Source organism: Schistocerca nitens, chromosome 1 (genome assembly GCF_023898315.1).
Source record: "Schistocerca nitens isolate TAMUIC-IGC-003100 chromosome 1, iqSchNite1.1, whole genome shotgun sequence".
Classification (NCBI taxonomy): Eukaryota; Metazoa; Arthropoda; class Insecta; order Orthoptera; family Acrididae; genus Schistocerca; species Schistocerca nitens.
The window spans coordinates 772,682,524-772,703,340 of record NC_064614.1 but is presented as its reverse complement, the minus strand read 5'-3'; the positions used below and the strand labels follow the sequence as shown (position 1 = coordinate 772,703,340).

The 20,817-nt window shown below is 44.8% G+C and overlaps 1 protein-coding gene across 2 annotated transcripts in view; it reads left to right on the top strand.

Annotated features, from left to right (window-relative positions):
- Positions 1–20,817, top strand: part of LOC126261577 (inter-alpha-trypsin inhibitor heavy chain H4-like) — a 148,699-nt gene that overhangs the window by 52,400 nt on the left and 75,482 nt on the right. For both annotated transcript variants that reach the window (XM_049958553.1, XM_049958552.1), the window contains exons 8-10: positions 2,458–2,611; positions 18,122–18,465; positions 19,783–20,055. In XM_049958553.1, the coding sequence (XP_049814510.1) occupies positions 2,458–2,611; positions 18,122–18,465; positions 19,783–20,055 (771 nt within the window). The remainder of the gene's footprint in view (positions 1–2,457; positions 2,612–18,121; positions 18,466–19,782; positions 20,056–20,817) is intronic.

Sequence of the window (20,817 nt, the reverse complement as noted above, 5' to 3'; positions counted from 1 at the left end):
AATTGTAATATGGCACCCATTTTTCCTCAGTTTTGGTAAATCACTGAGTTCAATAGAATCTAAATTTTCAGTCGTGTCTAACCAAAACTCGTCGCCGTAGCAGAGGTACCTAACACATACTTTTTAGGTGTCCGGTTCGAGTACTCGAGTATCGAAACAAAAGAGACACTCATTAGGGCACTTATTATGAAGCTGGCAAAATTGGTGTCCTGGTGACAGCTTGCGCCAGCACATTTCCCACAGTCCATGTTTCACTACCATACGTAGTACTGCGCTCCAAACGTATATTCTCAGAAATTTCCTCCTCGTGGCCTTTGTGTGATACTTCTGCTGATCAGCCTACGATACTAATTGCCGTTTCTGGCTGTTGCTGTTCTCCAGCCAATGGTGCAGGATGACACAGAATTTTGCAGGCAGGCAATTACACTACTGGCCATTAAAATTGCTAAACCAAGAAGAAGTGCAGACGATAAACGGGTATTCATTGGACAAATATGTTACACTAGAACTGACATGTGATTACATTTCCACGCAATTTGGGTGCATAGATCCTGACAAATCAGTACCCAGAACAACCGCCTCTGGCCGTAATAACGGCTTTGATTCGCCTGGGCATTGAGTCAAACAGAGCTTGGATGGCGTGTACAGGTGCAGCTGCCCATACTGCTTCAACACGATACCACAGTTCATCAAGAGTAGTGACTGGCGTATTGTGACGAGCCAGTTGCTCGGCCACCATTGACCAGACGTTTCCAATTGGTGAGAGATCTGGAGAATGTGCTAGCCAGGGTAGCAGTCGAACATTTTATGTATCCAGAAAGGCCCGCACAGGACCTGAAACATGTGGTCGTGCACTATCCTGCTGAAATGTAGGGTTTCGCAGGGATCGAATGAAGGGTAGAGCCACGGGTTGTAACACATCTGAAATGTAACGTCCACTGTTCTAAGTGGCGTCAATGCGAACAAGAGGTGACCGAGAAGTGTAACCAATGGCACCCCATACCATCACGCCGGGTCATACGCCGCCATCCATCGTGATGCTGTAAACAGAACCTGGGTTCATCCGAAAAAATGAAGTTTTGCCATTCGTGCACTCAGGTTCGTCGTTGAGTACAACACCACAGGCGCTCCTGTCTGCGATGCAGCGTCGAGGGTAACCGCAGCCATTGTCTCCGAGCTGATAGTCCATGCTGCTGCAAACGTCGTCGAACTGTTCGTGCAGGTGGTTGTTGTCTTGCAAACGTCCCCATCTGTTGACTCAGGTATCGAGACGTGGCTGCACGATCCGTTACAGCCATGCGGATAAGACGCCTGTCAACTCGACTGCTAATGATACGAGGCCGTTTGGATCCAGCACGGCGTTCCGTATTACCCTCCTGAACACACCGATTCCATATTCTGCTAACAGTCACTGGATCTCGACCAACGCGAGCAGCAATGTCGCGATGCGATAAACCGCAATGGCGATAGGCTACAATCCGACCTTTAGCAAAGTCGGAAACATGATGGTACTCATTTCTCCAACTTACACGAGGCATCACAAGAACGTTTCACCAGGCAACGCCGGTCAACTGCTGTTTGTGTATGAGAAATCGGATGGAAACTTTCCTCATGTCAGCGCGTTGTAGGTGTCGCCACCGGCGCCAACCTTGTGTGAATGCTCTGAAAAGCTAATCATTTGCATATCACAGCATCTTCTTCCTGTCGGTTAAATTTCGCGTCTGTAGCACGTCATCTTCGTGGTGTAGCAATTTTAATGGCCAGTAGTGTACTTGTTCGCGGATGGCAGGCACAGGTGGAAGGGCTTACAACATGTTTGGTGCTCAATACGCCATCCTCCCTTCGATGGCCAGACATGGCCGACCGGAATCTTGACGACGAGTACGCTGTCCTCGCATTCCCACGTAGTCGATCATCGATTTACTGTCACATCCGACCGCTCCACAATTCTTGATAATGCGCCATTCTACCAGCTGGGGAAACGGAGATCCACAAGAGGTCCTTTTCAAAGTCTGTCATGGCGCCGATAACGTTTTCTTCCACGAGCAGGCTGCATTTGCATGTCCTTCACAGTTATTAGTCAACATCTGACGCTCTTCACGCCTCTTATATGCCCTCTCAGGCTCGGCAGCACCGCTAATCACGAACAAAAATATTGCACTCGGCGGCCGTTCTGCCTCTCACAGTCAATTGCAATTCTAATCTGTTATTTATTTGCAAATGGTTTGTACTAAGTAATATTGATATCCGACCATGTCTTCTGGATACTTCACTATTTTTTTTAGGAAGTGTAACAATACACACCTTGCACACAGTTGCACAAAGAATACAGTGAATTAATTTCTGATTTTTGGTAGCTTCATCTCTCCTGTTCGACACCTTTGTTCGATATATTCACGGCAATCCTCTGAAAACGTGTCGCGTTTACACAAGGGAATACATTGGCTTTGTCGACAGGTGTGGTGGCCAGGTGCCGACGTGGAGGTCCCTCCCTCCTCGCCTGACCAGCACGTGTCCGGTGAAGGCGACGACACCGCCGCTGTGGTCGCCGCCACCCCTGAAAACGTCGTGCTCGCTAAGGACTACGTCACATCTCTGAAGGCCGGGGGAGGTGAGCTGTGCACTCTGAGAATACTTCGAGTTCCTTGTCAAATTCTGACATTAAATTCAGCGCAGTGTTTGTACAGTCTTATAAAATCCTTCGGAGGTTTGTAGTGACCACCTAGTGTATATCCTATTGAATAGGGACTGATACTGCTCAAATGTTACAAGAACCAACATGTCGCACATTGTCGCACAGATGACAAAATGGTAGATATCGAAATAGACGACAGAGGGATAGAGAAACAATTAAAATCGCTCAAGAGAGGAAAGGCCGCTGGACCTGATGGGATACCAGTTCGATTTTACACAGAGTACGCGAAGGACTTTGCCCCCCTTCTTGCAGCGGTGTACCGTAGGTCTCTAGAAGAGCGTAGCGTTCCAAAGGATTGGAAAAGGGCACAGTAATCCCCGTTTTCAAGAAGGGACGTCGAACAGATGTGCAGAACTGTAGACCTATATGTCTAACGTCGATCAGATGTAGAATTTTGGAACACGTATTATGTTCGAGTATAATGACTTTTCTGGAGACTAGAAATTAACTCTTTAGGAATCAGCATGGGTTTCGAAAAAGGCGATCGTGTGAAACCCAGCTCGCGCTATTCGTCCACGAGACTCAGAGGGCAATAGACACGGGTTCACAGGTAGATGCCGTGTTTCTTGACTTCCGCAAGGCGTTCGATACAGTTCCCCACAGTCGTTTAATGAACAAAGTAAGAGCATATGGACTATCAGACCAATTGTGTGATTGGATTGAAGAGTTCCTAGATAACACAACGCAGCATGTCATTCCCAATAGAGAGAAGTCTTCCGAAGTAAGAGTGATTTCAGGTGTGCCGCAGGGGAGTGTCGTAGGACCGTTGCTATTCGCAATATGTATAAATCACCTTGTGGATGACATCGGAAGTTCACTGAGGCTTTTTGCGGATGATGCTCTCGTATATCGAGAGGTTGTAACACTGGAAAATTGTACTGAAATGTAGGAGGATCTGCAGCGAATTGACGCATGGTGCAGGGAATGGCAATTGAATCTCAATGTAGAAAAGTGTAATGTGCTGCGAATACATAGAAAGAAAGATCCCTTATCATTTAGCTACAATATACCAGGTCAGCAACTGGAAGCAGTTAATTCCATAAATTATCTGGGAGTACGCATTAGGAGTGATTTAAAATGGAATGATCATATGAAGTTGATCGTCGGTAAAGTAGATGCCAGACTGAGATTCATTGGAAGAATCCCGAGGAAACGCAATCCGAAAACAAAGGAAGTAGGTTACAGTACGCTTGTTCGCCCACTGCTTGAATACTGCTCAGCAGTGTGATATCCGTACCAGATAGGGTTGATAGAAGAGATAGAGAAGATCCAACGGAGAGCAGCGCGCTTCGTTACAGGATCATTTATTAATCGCGAAAGCGTTACGGATATGATACATAAACTCCAGTGGAAGACTCTGCAGGAGAGACGCTCAGTAGCTCGGTACGGGCTTTTGTTGAAGTTTCGAGAACATACCTTCACCGAGGAGTCAAGCAGTAGATTGCTCCCTCCTACGTATATCTCGCGAAGAGACCATGAGGATAAAATCAAAGAGGTTAGAACCTACACAGAGGCATACCGACAATCCTTCTTTCCACGAACGATACGAGACTGGAATAGAAGGGAGAAACGATAGAGGTACTCAAGGTATCCTCCGCCACACACCGTCAGGTGGCTTGCGGAGTATGGATGTAGATGTAGATGTAGAATTACGTTCTTCCGCGTCTGATTGGGAAGAGAACGACAGTAATTCACCATGAGTTACTGTCGCTCTCTTATCCAAGAGAAGCGGAAGAGCTTAATTCAACGAGTTATGTTTTTTCTTGTAACACTGGTGCAGTATCAGTCCCCATTCAATATATACCCACTTGGTGGTCACTACCTGCCTTCAGAGGCTGCTTCGGGATTGTATAAACACTAGTTAATTACTAACTAGATATGGACTGTCACTGAAAGAAAAGATGCTGAATGTTGACATGTTGCAGGATCTCCACAACTAACTGACCTGTTACCTACTGGAAAGCATTATTTCGCCGATGCTCCTTCTACCCTGTGATTATTAGACTGTTCTGAAAAATGTTAGCCCCCAGTCCTGTCCCTATATTTTCCGGATGCTATATGCCCCCGGTTTAATTAAGGCAATCAGACTTTATTACTTTTATTTTGGTCGTAGAGTTCACATACAATTAAAAACACGAACGTTGACAAAAAGTTTTGTGGTAATATCTTATGGGACTAAACTGCTGAGGTCATCGGTCCCTAAGCTTACGCACTACTTAATCTAACTTAAACTAACTTACGCTGTGGACAACACACACACCCATGCCCGAGGGAGGACTCGAACCCCGACGGGAGCAGCCACGCAGTTTATTTCTCAATTTAAACAATCATCAGCAATATTAATTCAGATGATCAGCTGTAGTGGAATCTCCGTGTTACATAATTTAGGCCAAGTCAAGCAAGTAATAAAGTGACTATTTATTTGACAAGCATGAAGTCTAAGGCCCAACAGTTGAAGTTATTACTCACACTCTTCACCATTATTTCGATAAAACCTTCACTATGGGCAAGTATTTTGGATTATTACCAAATGATATTTATAGAAAGTAGTTTACTGTTCATCTTGATTTAAAGAGTACAGTTACACCCGAGAGATTTAGTGTAAATGACGTAAGCTAACATTCCTTATAAATGTCGCGCTTATGTTATCCGTAATTGTTTCATTTACTCTGAATCACCTTATTACCTCGGTAATAATTTCCTACCACAATCTCTTCACCAGCGGAACGTTTCCCCACGTTACTCAGCGTTTGAATTATTCTCACATGTCATATTAATTACTGCTGTGTGTTACCATGAAACTCCGTGCTCGACTTTCCACCTAATTCAAGACTCCAGAAATCCAGTCCACTGACTGAAAAGTTCAAATGGTTCAAATGGCTCTGAGCACTATGGGACTCAACTTCTCAGGTCATTATTCCCCTAGAACTTAGAACTAGTTAAACCTAACTAACCTAAGGACATCACACACATCCATGCCCGAGGCAGGATTCGAACCTGCGACCGTAGCGTTCTCGCGGTTCCAGACTGCAGCGCCTAGAACCGCACGTCCACTTCGGCCGGCCGAATGAAAAGTAAATGCAGGCATCTTTGAAGGGAAAAATCGCTTAAAGAGTACTGTCCTACAGTATCCGACTTTTTACCAAAGAAGTTGGCAGTCTCGGTATTTCTTTCTTTGACAGATGGCTACTTTCCTTTGTTTTATTCATCAGTTTTCTGAATGGTTTCATGCCCCCCCTCCCCTTGAACTCCCCTTCCGTGTCATCCTCTTCATCTCAGAGCAGCGATTCCAACCCACGTCCTCAGTTCTACGCTGGATGTATCCTAACCTCTACAGCTCCCTTTAGTACAATGTAAGTTATTCCCTGATATCTTAACAGATGTCGTACCATCCTGTCCCTTCTTCTTATCAGCGTTTACCGTACATTCCTTTGCTTGCCGAGTCTGCGAAGAACCTCTTCATTCCTTACCTTGTAAGTCCAGTTAATTTTCTACATTCTTTGTCGCTGCACATCTCAAATGCTTCTCTTCTCTTCTATTCCAGTTTTCCCGTAGCCATGTTTCACTACCATACAATTCTGTGATCCAGAAAAAGATTCTCAGAAATTTGTCTTCCAAAATAAGGCCGATGTTTGATTCTAGTAGACTTTTGTTGGCCAGGAATGCCCCTTTTCTGTGGCTAGTCCTCCTGGCCCGTCCATCGGTCGTATTACTCATCTCTCCCTGTAGCTCACCCCTATTTTTATCAGAATTTCGAACATCTTGAACAATTTGATATTGACGAACGCTTTTCACAGGTCGGCAGATCCTGTGAACGTGTCTTGATTTTTCTTTAGTCTTGCTTCCATTATCAACTGCAACGCCAGAGTTGCCACTCTGGCGCCGATTCCGTTTCTAAAGCCAAAATGATAGTCATACAACACATCAGCATTTTTCTTTTCCATTCTTCTGCGTATTATTCTTGTTAGCAACTGGAATGCATGAGCTGTTATCATGACTGTGCAATAAATCTCTCACTTGTTGCTACTTGCAGTCTTCGGAATCGTGTGGATGATGCTTTTCCGAAAGGCAGATGGTATATCGCCAGGCTCATACATTCTATACACCAACATGAGTAATCCTTTTGTTGCCACTTTCCTCAATGATTTTAGAAATTCTGATGGATTATTATCTATCCCTTGTGTCTTATTCGATCTAAGTGTTCCAAAGCTCATTTAAATTCTGATTCTAATATTGGATCCCCTAACTCTTCCACATCGGCTCCTGTTTCTTCTTCTGTCAAGGCATCAGGCATGTCTTCCCCCTCATGGATGTCTCCAGAGTAATCTTTCCACCTATACGCGCTCTCCTCTGCATTTGACAGCGGAGTTCTCATTGCAACCCTAGGTATTAATGTCACCGAAGGATGTTTTGCGTTTTCTATATGCTGAGTTAGTTCTTCCGACACTTACTTCTTTATCGAATTCTTCACATTTTCCATGCAACCATTTCGCCCTAGCTTTCCTGCATTGCCAATTTATTCCATTCCTGTGACTTGTATTTTTGTATTCCTTAATTTCCCTGAAAATTGTTTGCATTTCTTCTTTCGTCGATCAGCTGAAGTATTTCTTGTGTTACTCATGGTTTCTTCGCAGTTTCTCATGGTTTCTTCTTTGTATCTACGTTTTTCTCTCCAACTTTCGTGATTGGCCCTTTTAGAGATGTCCATTCGTCTTCAGCTGAACTGCTCACTGAACTATTCCTTACTGCAGTATCTGAAGCTTGGGAGAACTTCAAGAATAACTCTTAATTCCTTAGTTCGTCTGTATTCCACTTCTTTGCGTATTGAATCTTTCTGACCAATCTCTTAAACTTCAGCGTACTCTTCATCACTACTAAACTGTGATCCGAATCTTTATCTGGTTTCGAAATCTGTCTGACCATGATGAAATCTAACTGAAATCTTCCCGTATCTCCCGGCCTTTCCCAAATATACCTCCTTCTCTTCTGATTCTATTCTCAGTTTCTATTTGGAATAGGAGGAGTGTCTTACATTTATGTGAGTACGTGGGTTGGGTGTTGTTGCAAATATTGCACGTAGTTGGATTCTTGGTGAGTTTTGCAATAACTGTCTGTTTGGTGTTTCGAATTTGAGGTATCCAGTACACTGATGCTGTAACATCCTGCACCTCTCTTTTTTTTTTGTTTTTTTTTTTTTTTTTGGCTCTTATCCATCGTGTGACGTCCACTGTTTTCATGATTTGGCAAATTTTAATGTTAACTCTGTGGCCTGATGAGCTTTCTGTCGTCAGGTAACCAAAGAGAAGGAAGTTGTTGTTGTTGTGGTCTTCAGTCCTGAGACTGGTTTGATGCAGTTCTCCATGCTACTCTATCCTGTGCAAGCTTCTTCATCTCCCAGTACCTACTGCAACCTACATCCTTCTGAATCTGCTTAGTGTATTCATCTCTTGGTCTCCCTCTACGATTTTTACCCTCCACGCTGCCCTCCAATGCTAAATTTGTGATCCCTTGATGCCTCAAAACATGTGCTACCAACCGATCCCTTCTTCTTGTCAAGTTGTGCCACAAACTTCTCTTCTCCCCAATCCTATGATGATGGTCGAAGTAGAGAGGATATAAAATGTAGACTGGCAATGGCAAGGAAAGCCTTTCTGAAGAAGAGAAATTTGTTAACATCGAGTATAGATTTAAATGTCAGGAAGTCGTTTCTGAAAGTATTTGTATGGAGTGTAGCCATGTATGGAAGTGAAACATGGACGATAACCAGTTTGGACAAGAAGAGAATAGAAGCTTTCGAAATGTGGTGCTACAGAAGAATGCTGAAGATAAGGTGGGTAGATCACGCAACTAATGAGGAGGGAAGGAAGTAGTGTGCGCAATCTCTGTATGAGTAGTGGTAATTTTGTTCTGTGTGTCATTAAATGTTAACTATTTGTATGTATCATATTTCCTGAGCAATGACCGGGAACCATTCCAGGACTTACCTAAACGAGGGTGAGATACCGTCTAAGGACAATTGGCTGTTGTACCAGACCAAGGATCGCAAATCTTCTCGTGTGTGTGTTTCGGAGTCTGGCGCACTACTAAATAGGCTACACTTTTTTAAGTTATTTGACTTTTATTTTCACCTCCTTTGCTCCTCGTCTAGCTCTTCATTTCGTTCAGCAAAATTTCTTCTTTACATATCTTTCACTAGTGTGGTTGTCGTCCTGCTTTTCTTTCTTCTTAGAGAGTGCCGTATCGTCATCACAATTCTACTTTGTTCCTGTAGTCTTGTTCTTGCACACTGCTTGATAACGAAAAAAATGACTGGGAATAAATCCAAAGTCAGTAAAACACTAAGGCAAATATTAATAAATTACGTAGCTATCTCTCTGGCGTTAAATCCTCGCCAGTAGGGTTGCTAACAGGAACTTTGCAAACAGTAACAAAATAACGGCCTCCTGCCGTAATCTTCGCCGGCTTGTGACAAGGCAATTAATATTTCCCTTTGCTGGAGTATTCCTAATAAAGTGCCACGGAAGTTTCCTTCTTTTCTAAGTCTCCCTATACTCGGTGGTTAGAAGCAGTCTGAAAATCTTGTAAAGGTGTTACAGGGTAGGTTGTGCTCAGAAGTAATTGTTAAGAAAAAATTCGATACGTTGTGCCGTTTGCGAGTTAATTAGTATTGAAGTTAGCCAGTCATGCCGTTGGGTGCTCAAATTCAAGCGGCTCTCCAGACACACCCAGTGTCAGTTGTTCTCACAGCGCACGGGGCTGGTCAGCCTTAGGCTCTGGTTCGATCGTTACTACCATCCGAAGCCCAATTTTTGTATCCCTCTCATTTCCGAACCAAGCACACGTGTGGTGACACTATCTCTGGCGGACCGCTTGAATTTGCGCGCCCAACGGCATGATTGGCTAACTTCAATACTAATTAACTCGGAAACAGAACAACGTATTCGAATATTTTTTTTCTTAATGATTACTTCTCAGCGCAGCCTTTCGTGCAACTGCATCACAGATTTTGAATCTGTTTCTGACCATCCTGTATAACAACAATAAATTAATAAAAAGCTCTTAAGGGCTGCATTCTTATACCCACGTCACTTTGGTACGTGGCTTGTATATCAACTGCGCCAATAAATCTGAATATCTTACGTAGTTGATTGTAAGGCACTCCGTCTTCAGGCCACGAGTGGCCTACCGGGACCATCCGACCGCCTTGTCATCCTCAGAGGAGGATGAGGATGGGAGCGGCGTGGGGTCAGCACACCGCTCTCCCGGCCGTTATGATGGTATTCTTGACCGAAGCCGAAACTGTTCGGTCGAGTAGCTCCTCAATTGGCATAAGGAGGCTGAGTGCACCCCGAAAAATGGCAATAGCACATGGCGGCTGGATGGTCACCCATCAAAGTGCCGGCCACGCCCAACAGCGCTTAACTTTAGTGATCTCACGGGAACCGGTGTATCCACTGCGGCAAAGCCGTTGCCCAGTTGATTGTAAGGGGTAATTTAAAATTAGTATAACTATTACAACATATATCGATAAATCTATAAGAACTCGAGAGTGTTTAAAAGGATGTTCGAAACATTTTTACAAACTTTATAGATGCTGTATATGACTCAACTTAGTCACACGAACAACGTGCTATTCTTTCAACGTTTTGTGCCGTTAAACTTGGCCAACCGGTAACTTTTTCTTTGTACAAACATGCTGAATCTTCAAACTGCTGAGGCCATCTGTGAACATTGTTGACATTTGGATATTTTTGATTTCATCGCTGACAAAATGTTCTCTGTGTTTATGACAAAACGGCGTTTGTTAACTTCTAACAAATAAAATGGCTGATGCACAGAATCAGTCATTTCACGTATGACAGGAGATATCTCACTTATGCATCGACATGCAAGCACCAGATTTCGCTTCACTGCGCTTGGGCGACAGCGATGGAAATTTTGAATTTCGTCCACATCCTCTGTTATTGTTATCGATGTATCGCCATGCGTTAAATAGTTGGATTACCCTGTATTACGTATAGTAACATTTGGAAAGGGTTTCTTTAGCCTGTGATATACTTCCGCTTGAGCTTCCGTGAAATATTGCGTGACGAGGTGATTGGTGGTACAGCTCGCGCAAAATAACTTGGCGCCGGCGCAGAAACGCTGTCTCGTTGGCGAGTCCAAGCCGCTGTTCCGGATCGCCGGCGTCGCCAGTTCGATTGACTGTCGCCTGCCGATCCGCGCGCTTCCACCTTCCTCGCTGCTATCTCTCTGATACATGGCATGGGTCCACAGTCTACACTTACGTAAAAATCCGGGCTCCAGTCCGTCGTATGACTGGACTGGAACAGCGCTTCACTGATTCCTTTCCTGTGCCAGTGCCCTCATCTCATAGTAGCCCTAGCACCCACGGCCCTCAATGTTTTGCTCGATATATTCTGCTTTCCTCTCTAAAATTCTGAAGGGATCATGGGTAAAATACAAAGAGCGAAAGGCTGTTTGCAACTTGCAGAAACCAGACAGCAGTTATAAGGTTCGAGAGGCATGAAAGGAAAGCAGTGGTTAAGAAGGGAGTGAAAGAGGGTTGTAGCCTATCCCCGATACTATTCAACCTGTACATTGAGCAAGCGGTAAAGGAAACCAAACAAATATTTGGAGCAGGAATAAAAGTTGTGGTAGAAGAAATAAAAACCCTGACTTTTGAAGAGCTTATGAACGGAATAGGCAGACACTTGAAAGGAGAATGTAAGATAAACAGCAACAAAAACAAAACAAGGATAATGGAATGTAGTCGACGTAAATGAATAGATGCTGAGGGATTGGAGTAGGAAGCGAGATACTTGAAACAGTAGATGAGTTTTGCTATTTTGGCAGGAAAATAACTGGTGATGGCTGGAGCAAAGAGGATTTTTAAAGTGTAGACTGGCAATAGCAAGGAAAGTGTTTCTCAAGATAAGAAATTTGTTAACATCGAGAATAGGAAGTCTTTTTTTAACGTATTTTTTGAGGTTTAGCCATGTATGGAAGCGAAACATGAACGACAAACAGTGTAGACAAAAAGGGAGTAGAATGTTTTGAAATGTAATGTTACAGAACAATGCTAAAGATTAGGCAGGTAGATCATGTAACTAATAAGGAGGCACTGTCAGAATTCTGAAGACAAATTTGTAGCAAAACTTTACTAAAAGAAGGGGTCGGTTGATAGGACACATTCTGGGACATCAAGGGACCACCAGTTCGTTATTTGAGGGAAACAAAGAGATGAGTACACTAAGTAGATTCAGAAGGATGTAGATTGCAGTAGTTGTTCGGAAATGAAGAGGCTTGCACAGGATACAGTAGCATGGAGAGCTGCTTCAGATCAGTCCTCGAATTGAAGACCACAAGACATTCTGATGAATTTTTCTCGGGTTATCAGCCGAGTGGTGACGACGCCACCACTCGGCTGATAACCCGAGAAAAATTCATCTGTGGAATACGCCGAGAAAGACTGAAATCTCATACACAACACATCCTAATTTCCGTATTCCCCTACAGCGTTTACTCTCTACAGGGCCGTCAAGTACCATGTAAATTGTTCCTTGAACTCATAACGCATGCACCGTCCAGTCACTTCTTCTTGTCAATCTTTGCACGTGTTTCTCTGGTCACTGATTGTGCGGAGAACCTTTTTAGTCTTTATCAGTTCACCTGATTTTCAACATCCTTCCACAGTGAATGATGTTTCTTTGTGTTGTTGTACTTTAGTCCTCGGTGTTGCGACGTGGCCTGAGGTTTATATTGTCAGGTTTGGGGTAACCTCATAAAAATAAGAAATAGTGCTTATGCTTATCTGTCCTTGTTGTTAATTTATTAGTCACTTTCTTATGCAAAGTCCCCAATATTTTATTAACACCGACCCACAATTAAGTAAACTGAAGTTCACAAATAACACTGAAATTTGCCGAGAGCCGGGCCAGTTATTGTACACACTCTTGTTCAATTGGCTACGGGAATAGAAGTAGGTGATCGAATACTATGACGTTAATGAGTCTTCGCAATTAAATGAAAGGGTTCCCACACTGTCACTGATATTTATGTTTTAAAAACGTATCACCTTTTCCCCTATGAACAGTAAAATTAACTTTCACTATAAATGTCGAACTGTTTTCAATCTCTTATTTCATACGTGAATACATGGCTAGTCAGCGTCATGATCACGAAAAATTAACATCTCGGGCTCATATGTGGACGAATAATTCTCATGAAAGAATAAACCGAATCCCTTTGAGATACATATTTTACACTCCGAAAATAATTCATGCTTACAAGATCGATAAGATACACAAGACAGACAAGAATGTCAAAAGACACGAAGACACAAGATTCTTATTAGTTACGACCTATGTACTACTAGTACAGAGTTTATAAAAGAACATAGCGTATTCTCTATTTTTAAACGAAAATTGTGCTTATTTCTCTTAATATTAATTTTGCACTTTTTTGTACAAACTCCTCAATTATTAATTTTTTCAGTACAAAAAATATTTTTCTGTTTTACATATACATCTGCATCTCCATGGATACTCTGAAATTCACACCTAAGTACCTGGCAGAGGGATCATCGAACCACCTTCACAAAAATTCTCTGTTATTCCACTCTCTAACAGCCCGAAGGAAAACGATCCTCCAGTGCGAACTCTGATTTCCCTTTTTTGTTACGATGATAGTCTCTCCCTATGTAGGTTGGCGTCAACAAAATATTTTCACATTCAGAGGACAAAGCTGTGATTGAAATTTCGTGAGAAGATCGCGCCGCAACGAGAAACGCCTTTGCTTCAATGATGTCCACCCGAAATCCTGTATCATGTCCGTCACATTCTCTCCCCTATTTCTTGACAGTACAAAACGTGCTGCCCTTCTTTGACCTTTCTGAATGTACTCCGTTAATCCATGCAACAATACGCAAAAAGAAAACGGACAAGCTTAGTCTAGGCAGTCTCTTCAGTAGATCTGTTCCATCTTCTAAGCGTTCTGCCAGCGAAACGCAATCTTCGGTTCCCCTTCGCCACAACGTTTCCAGTGTGTTCTTTCCATTTTAAGTTGTTCGTAATTGTAATTCCCAGGTATTTAGTTAAGTTACGGCTTTTAGGAAACTTCATGGCAGATCAAAACTGTGTGCCGGACCTTGGCTCGAACTCGGGACCTTTGCCTTTCGCGGGCATGTTCTCTACCAACTATTTTTGTTATTCAACGTCGGACTTACAACCTTTGCTGACATATATTTTGTTGTACTATCGCATAAATAGTATCTACAATGTCGAAATGTTGACAAATAGTGGCTAGTTAGAAAATTAATTAAGTAAGGAAACGAATAAAACTGAAAATGTCCAAATGAAAGACATGAAGACATCGCGGATAGTACAAATACAAAAGAAACATGCTCCTGTAGCAATGAAATGAAATTCGTGTCGGGGGCGACACCTGCTCACGACCCGACGTTCGATAGAGCAAGAGAGCCATCTATCGACTCGTTCTCCAGACGTTGGTGTAAGACTGGGTCGTCTTCTCGAAATTAACTAAGGGTCCGTAAGTGTGATCGATGTCTATCTCGGCTTCTTCGTCTATCTCATCTCTCACCTGTCACACCCCATCTGGTCGGCGGGTCGGCAAATGTAAGTCGCAAGTAACTAGCTAAGTCTTGCCTATATTTCTTATGCTGTTGCAGCTTCGTGTGTCCATCCAGGAGAAAATGCCAAAAATCCATTTGGTCCTTTTGCGATTCGTTATAGACGTAGCCCACAACCATTCCCCGTACCCATGCCACTGCATTGGTTTTTTTGGACCGGAAAATAAGATTCTTGGAAAAAAAAGTGTTTGATCAAATTGTGTGAGGGGCGGAGCGTAACAGGAACGCCAATATCTGTTGTGCCAAGTGCCACACCAGAGCCGTCCCACTACATGCTAAACGATGTTCATCAGTGTCCACTGTTGCGGAGCCTAAACATAGTGGAGTGTCTGCCAAATGAATCGCGTGCCGCCGTTGATTCGTTGCGAACTTCCTATTTACCACCACATACCATGTTGAGCGTACCGACGTTGGGAGGTAAACGTTCCGTATAACGCGCCATATCTGTCGCCAGTTCTTGTCTGGGTACTTCTTTTCCAGGGTATTTCTGGGGCACCGGCGCAGTAAGAGTTGGTATACATCTCGCGTCGTCGGTAGTCGTGTTGATGGGAAGGATTCTCTGACATAGCTAAAAAAAAAAATATCTTCGGCGAAATATGGTCCACATTGACTGGGGGCCGCGTTAAAGTGGGCGCTAGTACATCGGCCAACGCACCCGAGATATTGCGGAATTGACCGCGCCACTGTCGGAAAATCGTACTGACGAATAACGCCCGTGCCTTTTCATATACGTTCACTAGACCTAGTCCACCCTCTCCAGGTGGTAGCGTAAGCGTTGTGTATTGGGTCTTAAACAGTTGTCCCACACTCACGTAGGTTCCGAAAGTTGCTTGTATCCGTGATGCCATTGTGCGCGTTAAAGGCAGGACATGCGCTAGGTGAGTGAGTCTCGGTGCTAGGTATACGTTAACATAGGTCACCCTCTGAATCATATCCAACGCTCTTAATTTCTGTAACAGCACCATTGTCCGCATCAGCTTCAATATGCGTCGGTAGTTATGCGCTGCTGTCCGCTGCACATCCGTGTGGAACTTAACACCTAGACGTTTCATGGTCTTAACTAACATGAGCGGGCCTTCCTTCCCCGGTTGGAATCCTCGACCGACATTCATGCAGCGTGACTTCTGTAGATTAAGCACGCTTCCTGCCGCCATCCCGTGTCGCTGTATCCTAGCCAACGCTGTACGTACTTCGTCGCCTGTCCTTGCCACTAGCATCACATCGTTAGCATAAGCCCGGCAATGAAAGGTCAGTTGTGGCAACGGCACTCCCTCCAACCGTCTTCGGAGACCATATAGACAGGGTTCCAAAGCCATTGCATACAAAAATATTGAAAGGGGGCAACCATGACGAACTGACCTTGAAACAAGAATGTAGTCAGTGCCCCGCCCATTCACCGAGACCTTTGATCGCAAGCCGTGTAACAGTCACATGATCACTAGAATGAAGGCCTGTGGGATTCCCAACCTACCCATCACTGCGTGCAGAAAGATATGATCCACTCTGTCGAGCGCATGACCGAAGTCAATAGCGACTAGTGCCCCACGCACTCGGCATGCCGCTGCTAATGCGATGATATCTCGGTAGTCACCGAGCGCCGATTGTGCGTTACTCTTACCGCCGAGGCATGTTTAATCTATGAGGAGTCAGAAAGTGGAGACCGCAGGCGAGCCCCAAGGATGCGCGCGAAAATCTTATAGTCGCAGTTCAAGAGAGTGAGTGGTCTATAATCTCCTGGCCTTCTGCCACCGCGTGGTTTGGGTATTGGGATGATGGTACCCTCCGTGAATTCGGCAGGTATCTTAGTCTGCGGTAACAGGAGTTCGTTGTACATCTGAAACCAGGTCCGTTCCATGAGGTATGCAAAGGCGCGGTAAAATTCAATTGGGAAGCCGTCCTGTCCTGGGGACTTGTTCGGAGCCCCCTGGCAATTGCGTCTGTCAGCTCGTCCTCCGTTATCGCTGTGATGAAAGTCTCTGCATTCAGTAGTGGTCCTCTATCTGGCATTTCCGAGATGACATCATGTAGTGTCTCGTGGTTCACTTGTACAGGTCAATATAACTGGCGGAAATAGTCAGTAAACACATGCGCAATATCACGCTGGTTCACAACTTGCTGGCCAGTTTCAGAGATTAGTTCCTTGATCAATGTCTTTCGTCGTCGTTGGCGTTCACGTACTACGTGGTGCATGAAGGGGGCTTCGGCAGCAACTGTGTCCGTCAATCTCGCCCGGACCGTTATCCCTTCCATTCTTAGTCTCGTCAGCTGTAATAACTTGACTTTTATCCTGCGCATGGCCGTATGCCTTTCCGGCGATGGTTGGTGGGTCATCAGCTCCCTTAGGGCTGTAAAATAAAAATCTGCCGTCGTGCGGTTCCACTGCGATTTGTCCTGCCCGTATCGTATCAATGTTCTCCGTAACGTTGGTTTTGCGCATTTCATCCACCACTGGAGAACCGAGGTGTATGCTCGTTGGCGGCGAACTCAGGTCTCCCAGACCGCCTCTATCGACCGGCGACATGCAGCGTCACTTTAAAGTGCACTGTTCATTTTCCAGTGACCCTTACTCCGCCATGTCTTCTGACGCGTTAGTGAAATCGTACAGACGTACGCCATATGATCCCGTAAAAGCCGCTGGCCAGATTTCGGCATCCAGTATCGCTGTCCGTAGAGCTCGTGTCACATACACTCTATCAAGTCTACTCGCCGAGTGTCCCGTTACATACGTATAACCCGGACTGTCGCCATGCTGCAGTTCACAGGTATCCAGAAGCGCCATTTCGGTAATCAAAGCACGCAGTTCCATGCATGGCATATAATGAGGTACTTGGTCCTTTTGGTCGACGACATACTTAATATATCCTTTCTATCAGGAGTGCTAGTTCTGAAAGGTTTGCAGGAGAGCTTCTGTAAAGTTTGGAAGGTAGGAGACGAGATAGTGGCAGAAGTAAATCTGTAAGGACGCGGCATGAGTCGTGCTTGGGTAGCTCAGTTGGTAGAGAACCGCGTAGGGCAAAGGTCCCGAGTTCGAGTCTCGGTCCGGCACACAGTTTTAATCGGCCAGGAAGTTTTACATCAGCGAACCCTCCGCTGCAGAGTGAAAATCTCATTCTGGTTACGGCCTTTAGATTCAACTGAGTTATTGTGTAACACAAGTTTAGTGGATTCCTATTAGTACTCATGTGGATGACATCACACTTTTCATTAATTAGTACCAATTGCCAATTTTCACACTATACAGATATGTTTTCGAAATCGTTTAGTATTTGTTTTGATATTCTGATGACTTTGCTTGTCAGTAAACGACAGGGTCATTGCAATCAATCTAAGATGGCTGCTCAGATTGTCTCCCAAATCATTTATACAGTATAGAGAAGGAAGAGCAGGGAGCGTTGGGGAACGGAAGAAATCAGTTCTGCTTCATTTTATGCCATTCCGTCAGTTAGTACGAACTGCGTCCTTTCTGATAGGAAATTACGAATACACTCGCATAACTGAGACGATATTCTACAAAGACGCAATTTCATTACAAGCCGATTTTGAGATACGATTTCGAAAGCCTTTTGGAAATCTTAACGTAATTTTACTTGTTGAGCCAGGGAGGCTTACAACATCGGTTACAAGTACCGTGTCACAAACGCTTCAGTTCTCTTCTGTCCGGTTTTCCTACAGTCCTCGCTACACTTTTGTACAAACAGTGTTCCAAACAGACATTCCAAACCGGGGAAATCGAACGCACGAATGAGGGTACGCTGACAGCACGGAGCGGCTTGCAGGTACGGCGATGCACGGCGCGCTGGAGACGGCGCTCCGGGTGTCGGAGAAGGTGGCGGGGGCGGCGCAGCTGGTGCTGCTGACGGACGGACAGCCCAGCGGGTCGCCGGACGACATCGAGCGCGACTTCAGCGCCGCCAACGCGGAGAGGGGAGCGACGCTGTTTACGCTGGCGTTCGGCGAAGACGCGGACTTCGGCTTCCTGCGGAGGCTGGCTCTGCGCAACGGAGGCTTCGGCAGGCGCATCTACGAGGCGGCGGACGCCCACCTGCAGCTGCGCAACTTCTACCGGCAGGTCGCGTCGCCACTCCTCTCCAGCGTCAACTTCACGTACGGCGATGGACAGGTGAGTTCGAGAGCCTGACGCTACAACTTCCACGTACTAGGTGTTGCAAAAAATATTCATTCGATTTCACTTAAATGCCCACTGTCTGATCGAAAGAATCCGGACATTTTAATGTAACGTCGAATTGTTTCATATCAGCGCACACTCCGCTTCAGAGTGAAAATCTCATTCTGGAAACATCCCCCAGGCTCTGGCTAAGCCATGTCTCCGCAATATCCTTAGTTCTGCAAGGTTCGCAGGAGAGCTTCTGTAAAGTTTGGAAGGTAGGAGACGAGGTACTGGCAGAAGCAAACGTGTGAGAACGGGGCGTGAGTCGTGCTTGGGTAGCTCAGATGGTAGTGCATTTGTCCGCGAAAGGCAAAGGTCCCGAGTTCGAGTCTCCATCCGGCACACAGTTTTAATCTGCCAGGAAGTTTCATATCGGCGCACACGCCGCTACAGAGTGAAAATCTCATTCTGGTAACGCCGCATTCTTCGCCAGATATCGCGACAGGCGGACCAGACAGTATATGAAAGGAGGGAGGGAGTGTTGTGCTAATCAGCAAAGAAGCAGTGACAGTAGACTGGGAACGTGTGGATAAGTATGCTACGTCACGATCGCAGATTTTCTTTACTGATTACCGGTTTCGGCTCATTACTGAGTAATCTTCAGATCAATTTAAAGTGTGATTCAGTATGTGACACTCTATATAGATCATAGTATTTCTTACAGATAATTCGCTCTAGTAAAATGAAAACTTCTAAGTTGAAATCGTGTTTTTTTAATAATCTGGCAATGTTAATCAATAAGCAAATATTGTTACATTGCCCATCTTCCCACACATGTATAAAAACATTCGACAGCAATGATTGTTGCATCGCCCATGAGTGGACGTAAACAAGATATCATTTCTAATACTCGTAAATCGAACAACTAAATGTCTGTGTGACAGCTGTCAACTAACTCAGCCACCTCAATTTGGGTTTGTGCACTAGCCTCTGTTCTTCAAATATGGGACACTCATTAGTCAAAACATAATAACCACTGTCCACTGTGAGACTGATTGCTCCGTGGTGGCATTGCCAGTATGTAGCACGGTACAGAAGATGCCTGGAAAGTTTGTAAGGATGTCGCAGGGGAGGTTGTGCTGAAAAATGGTTGTTAAGATAAACATTCGAGTTATTTAGCTTTGAAGTTCGCCATTCAGAACGCTGCACATTAAATTCAACCAGCCTACCAGGTGCAGCTTTACCTGACGTGTTCACTTCCTTTCCTCAAACTGAACAAACCTAACCTCATACGGATTTCTCCTATAGTAATGAGAGTGTCCCTGGCAGGTGGAGGAGGAATCCCTGACGCGCACCAGGTTCCCGACTATGTTCCGCGGCAGCGAGCTGGTGGTGTCTGGCAGGCTGCGGCCTGTGGCGCCGTTGCTGGAGCCCGTGGTGGTGGGGGAGGGCCGCCAGCGATACAGGTCGCCAGCCAGGCTGGAGAAGGCCTCCTCTGGAGAGCGCCTCTGGGCCTTCCTCACTGTGCGCCAGCTGCTGGACATGGACGCAGCCACACCCAACCAGACACTCAAGGACAGGGCCAAGGAAATCGCTCTTAAGGTGAGTATGCTTTAAGTGATCTGTAAGCTTAGCTCTATGTACGAGTACTAAGTACTTACTGTGGTCAACTGATAAAGACCATTGTTAGTTCGAACTCGGAATTCCTTCACTATCGGTGAACTCTGGGAGATGGTGTTTTCGAAACATCATATTTAAAAAATGCAGTGCGCTCGTATCAGAGGAAAACAATGCAACAAACCTGCTGCGTCCCTCACATATCACATGTAGAGCTCATGTGAGTAAGATAAGCATGCACACATATATATGTTGACAGTCATACAGTGTTGTTCAAAAAGAAGTCGCCACTCATAAGGTACTACATAATTGTAAACTTTATTTTGTTGCAAGCTAGACATAACGGCTCGACTTTCTTTGGAAGAGAGAACGAAGGCAGCAGCTTCGATGGAAGTGTCTTATCACCCTCAATAGAAAGGAAAACAATTTAGCAATGGTTTCATAAGGATTCTTCAAGCCGTTTAACGATCCTTCGACTGAATGCGAAATTTGTGCAAACTTGTTATGTGACCGATGACTGTAAAAGGAACAGGGGACATCCAAGAAGTATTTGAACATGGCATCATAACTGTTCCAGGTACAATGATTAGGAGTCCAGGAAAATAAAGTACTAGATTAGCATTGGAAACCGGCATTGCGCGGACAAGTATCTAAAAAATTCTTCACACCGATCTGAGAATAAAGCAGTAGCACATTCAAATGATGCAGTCCCTGTCTGACGCTGAAAAATTGCTCCTGTACGAGATG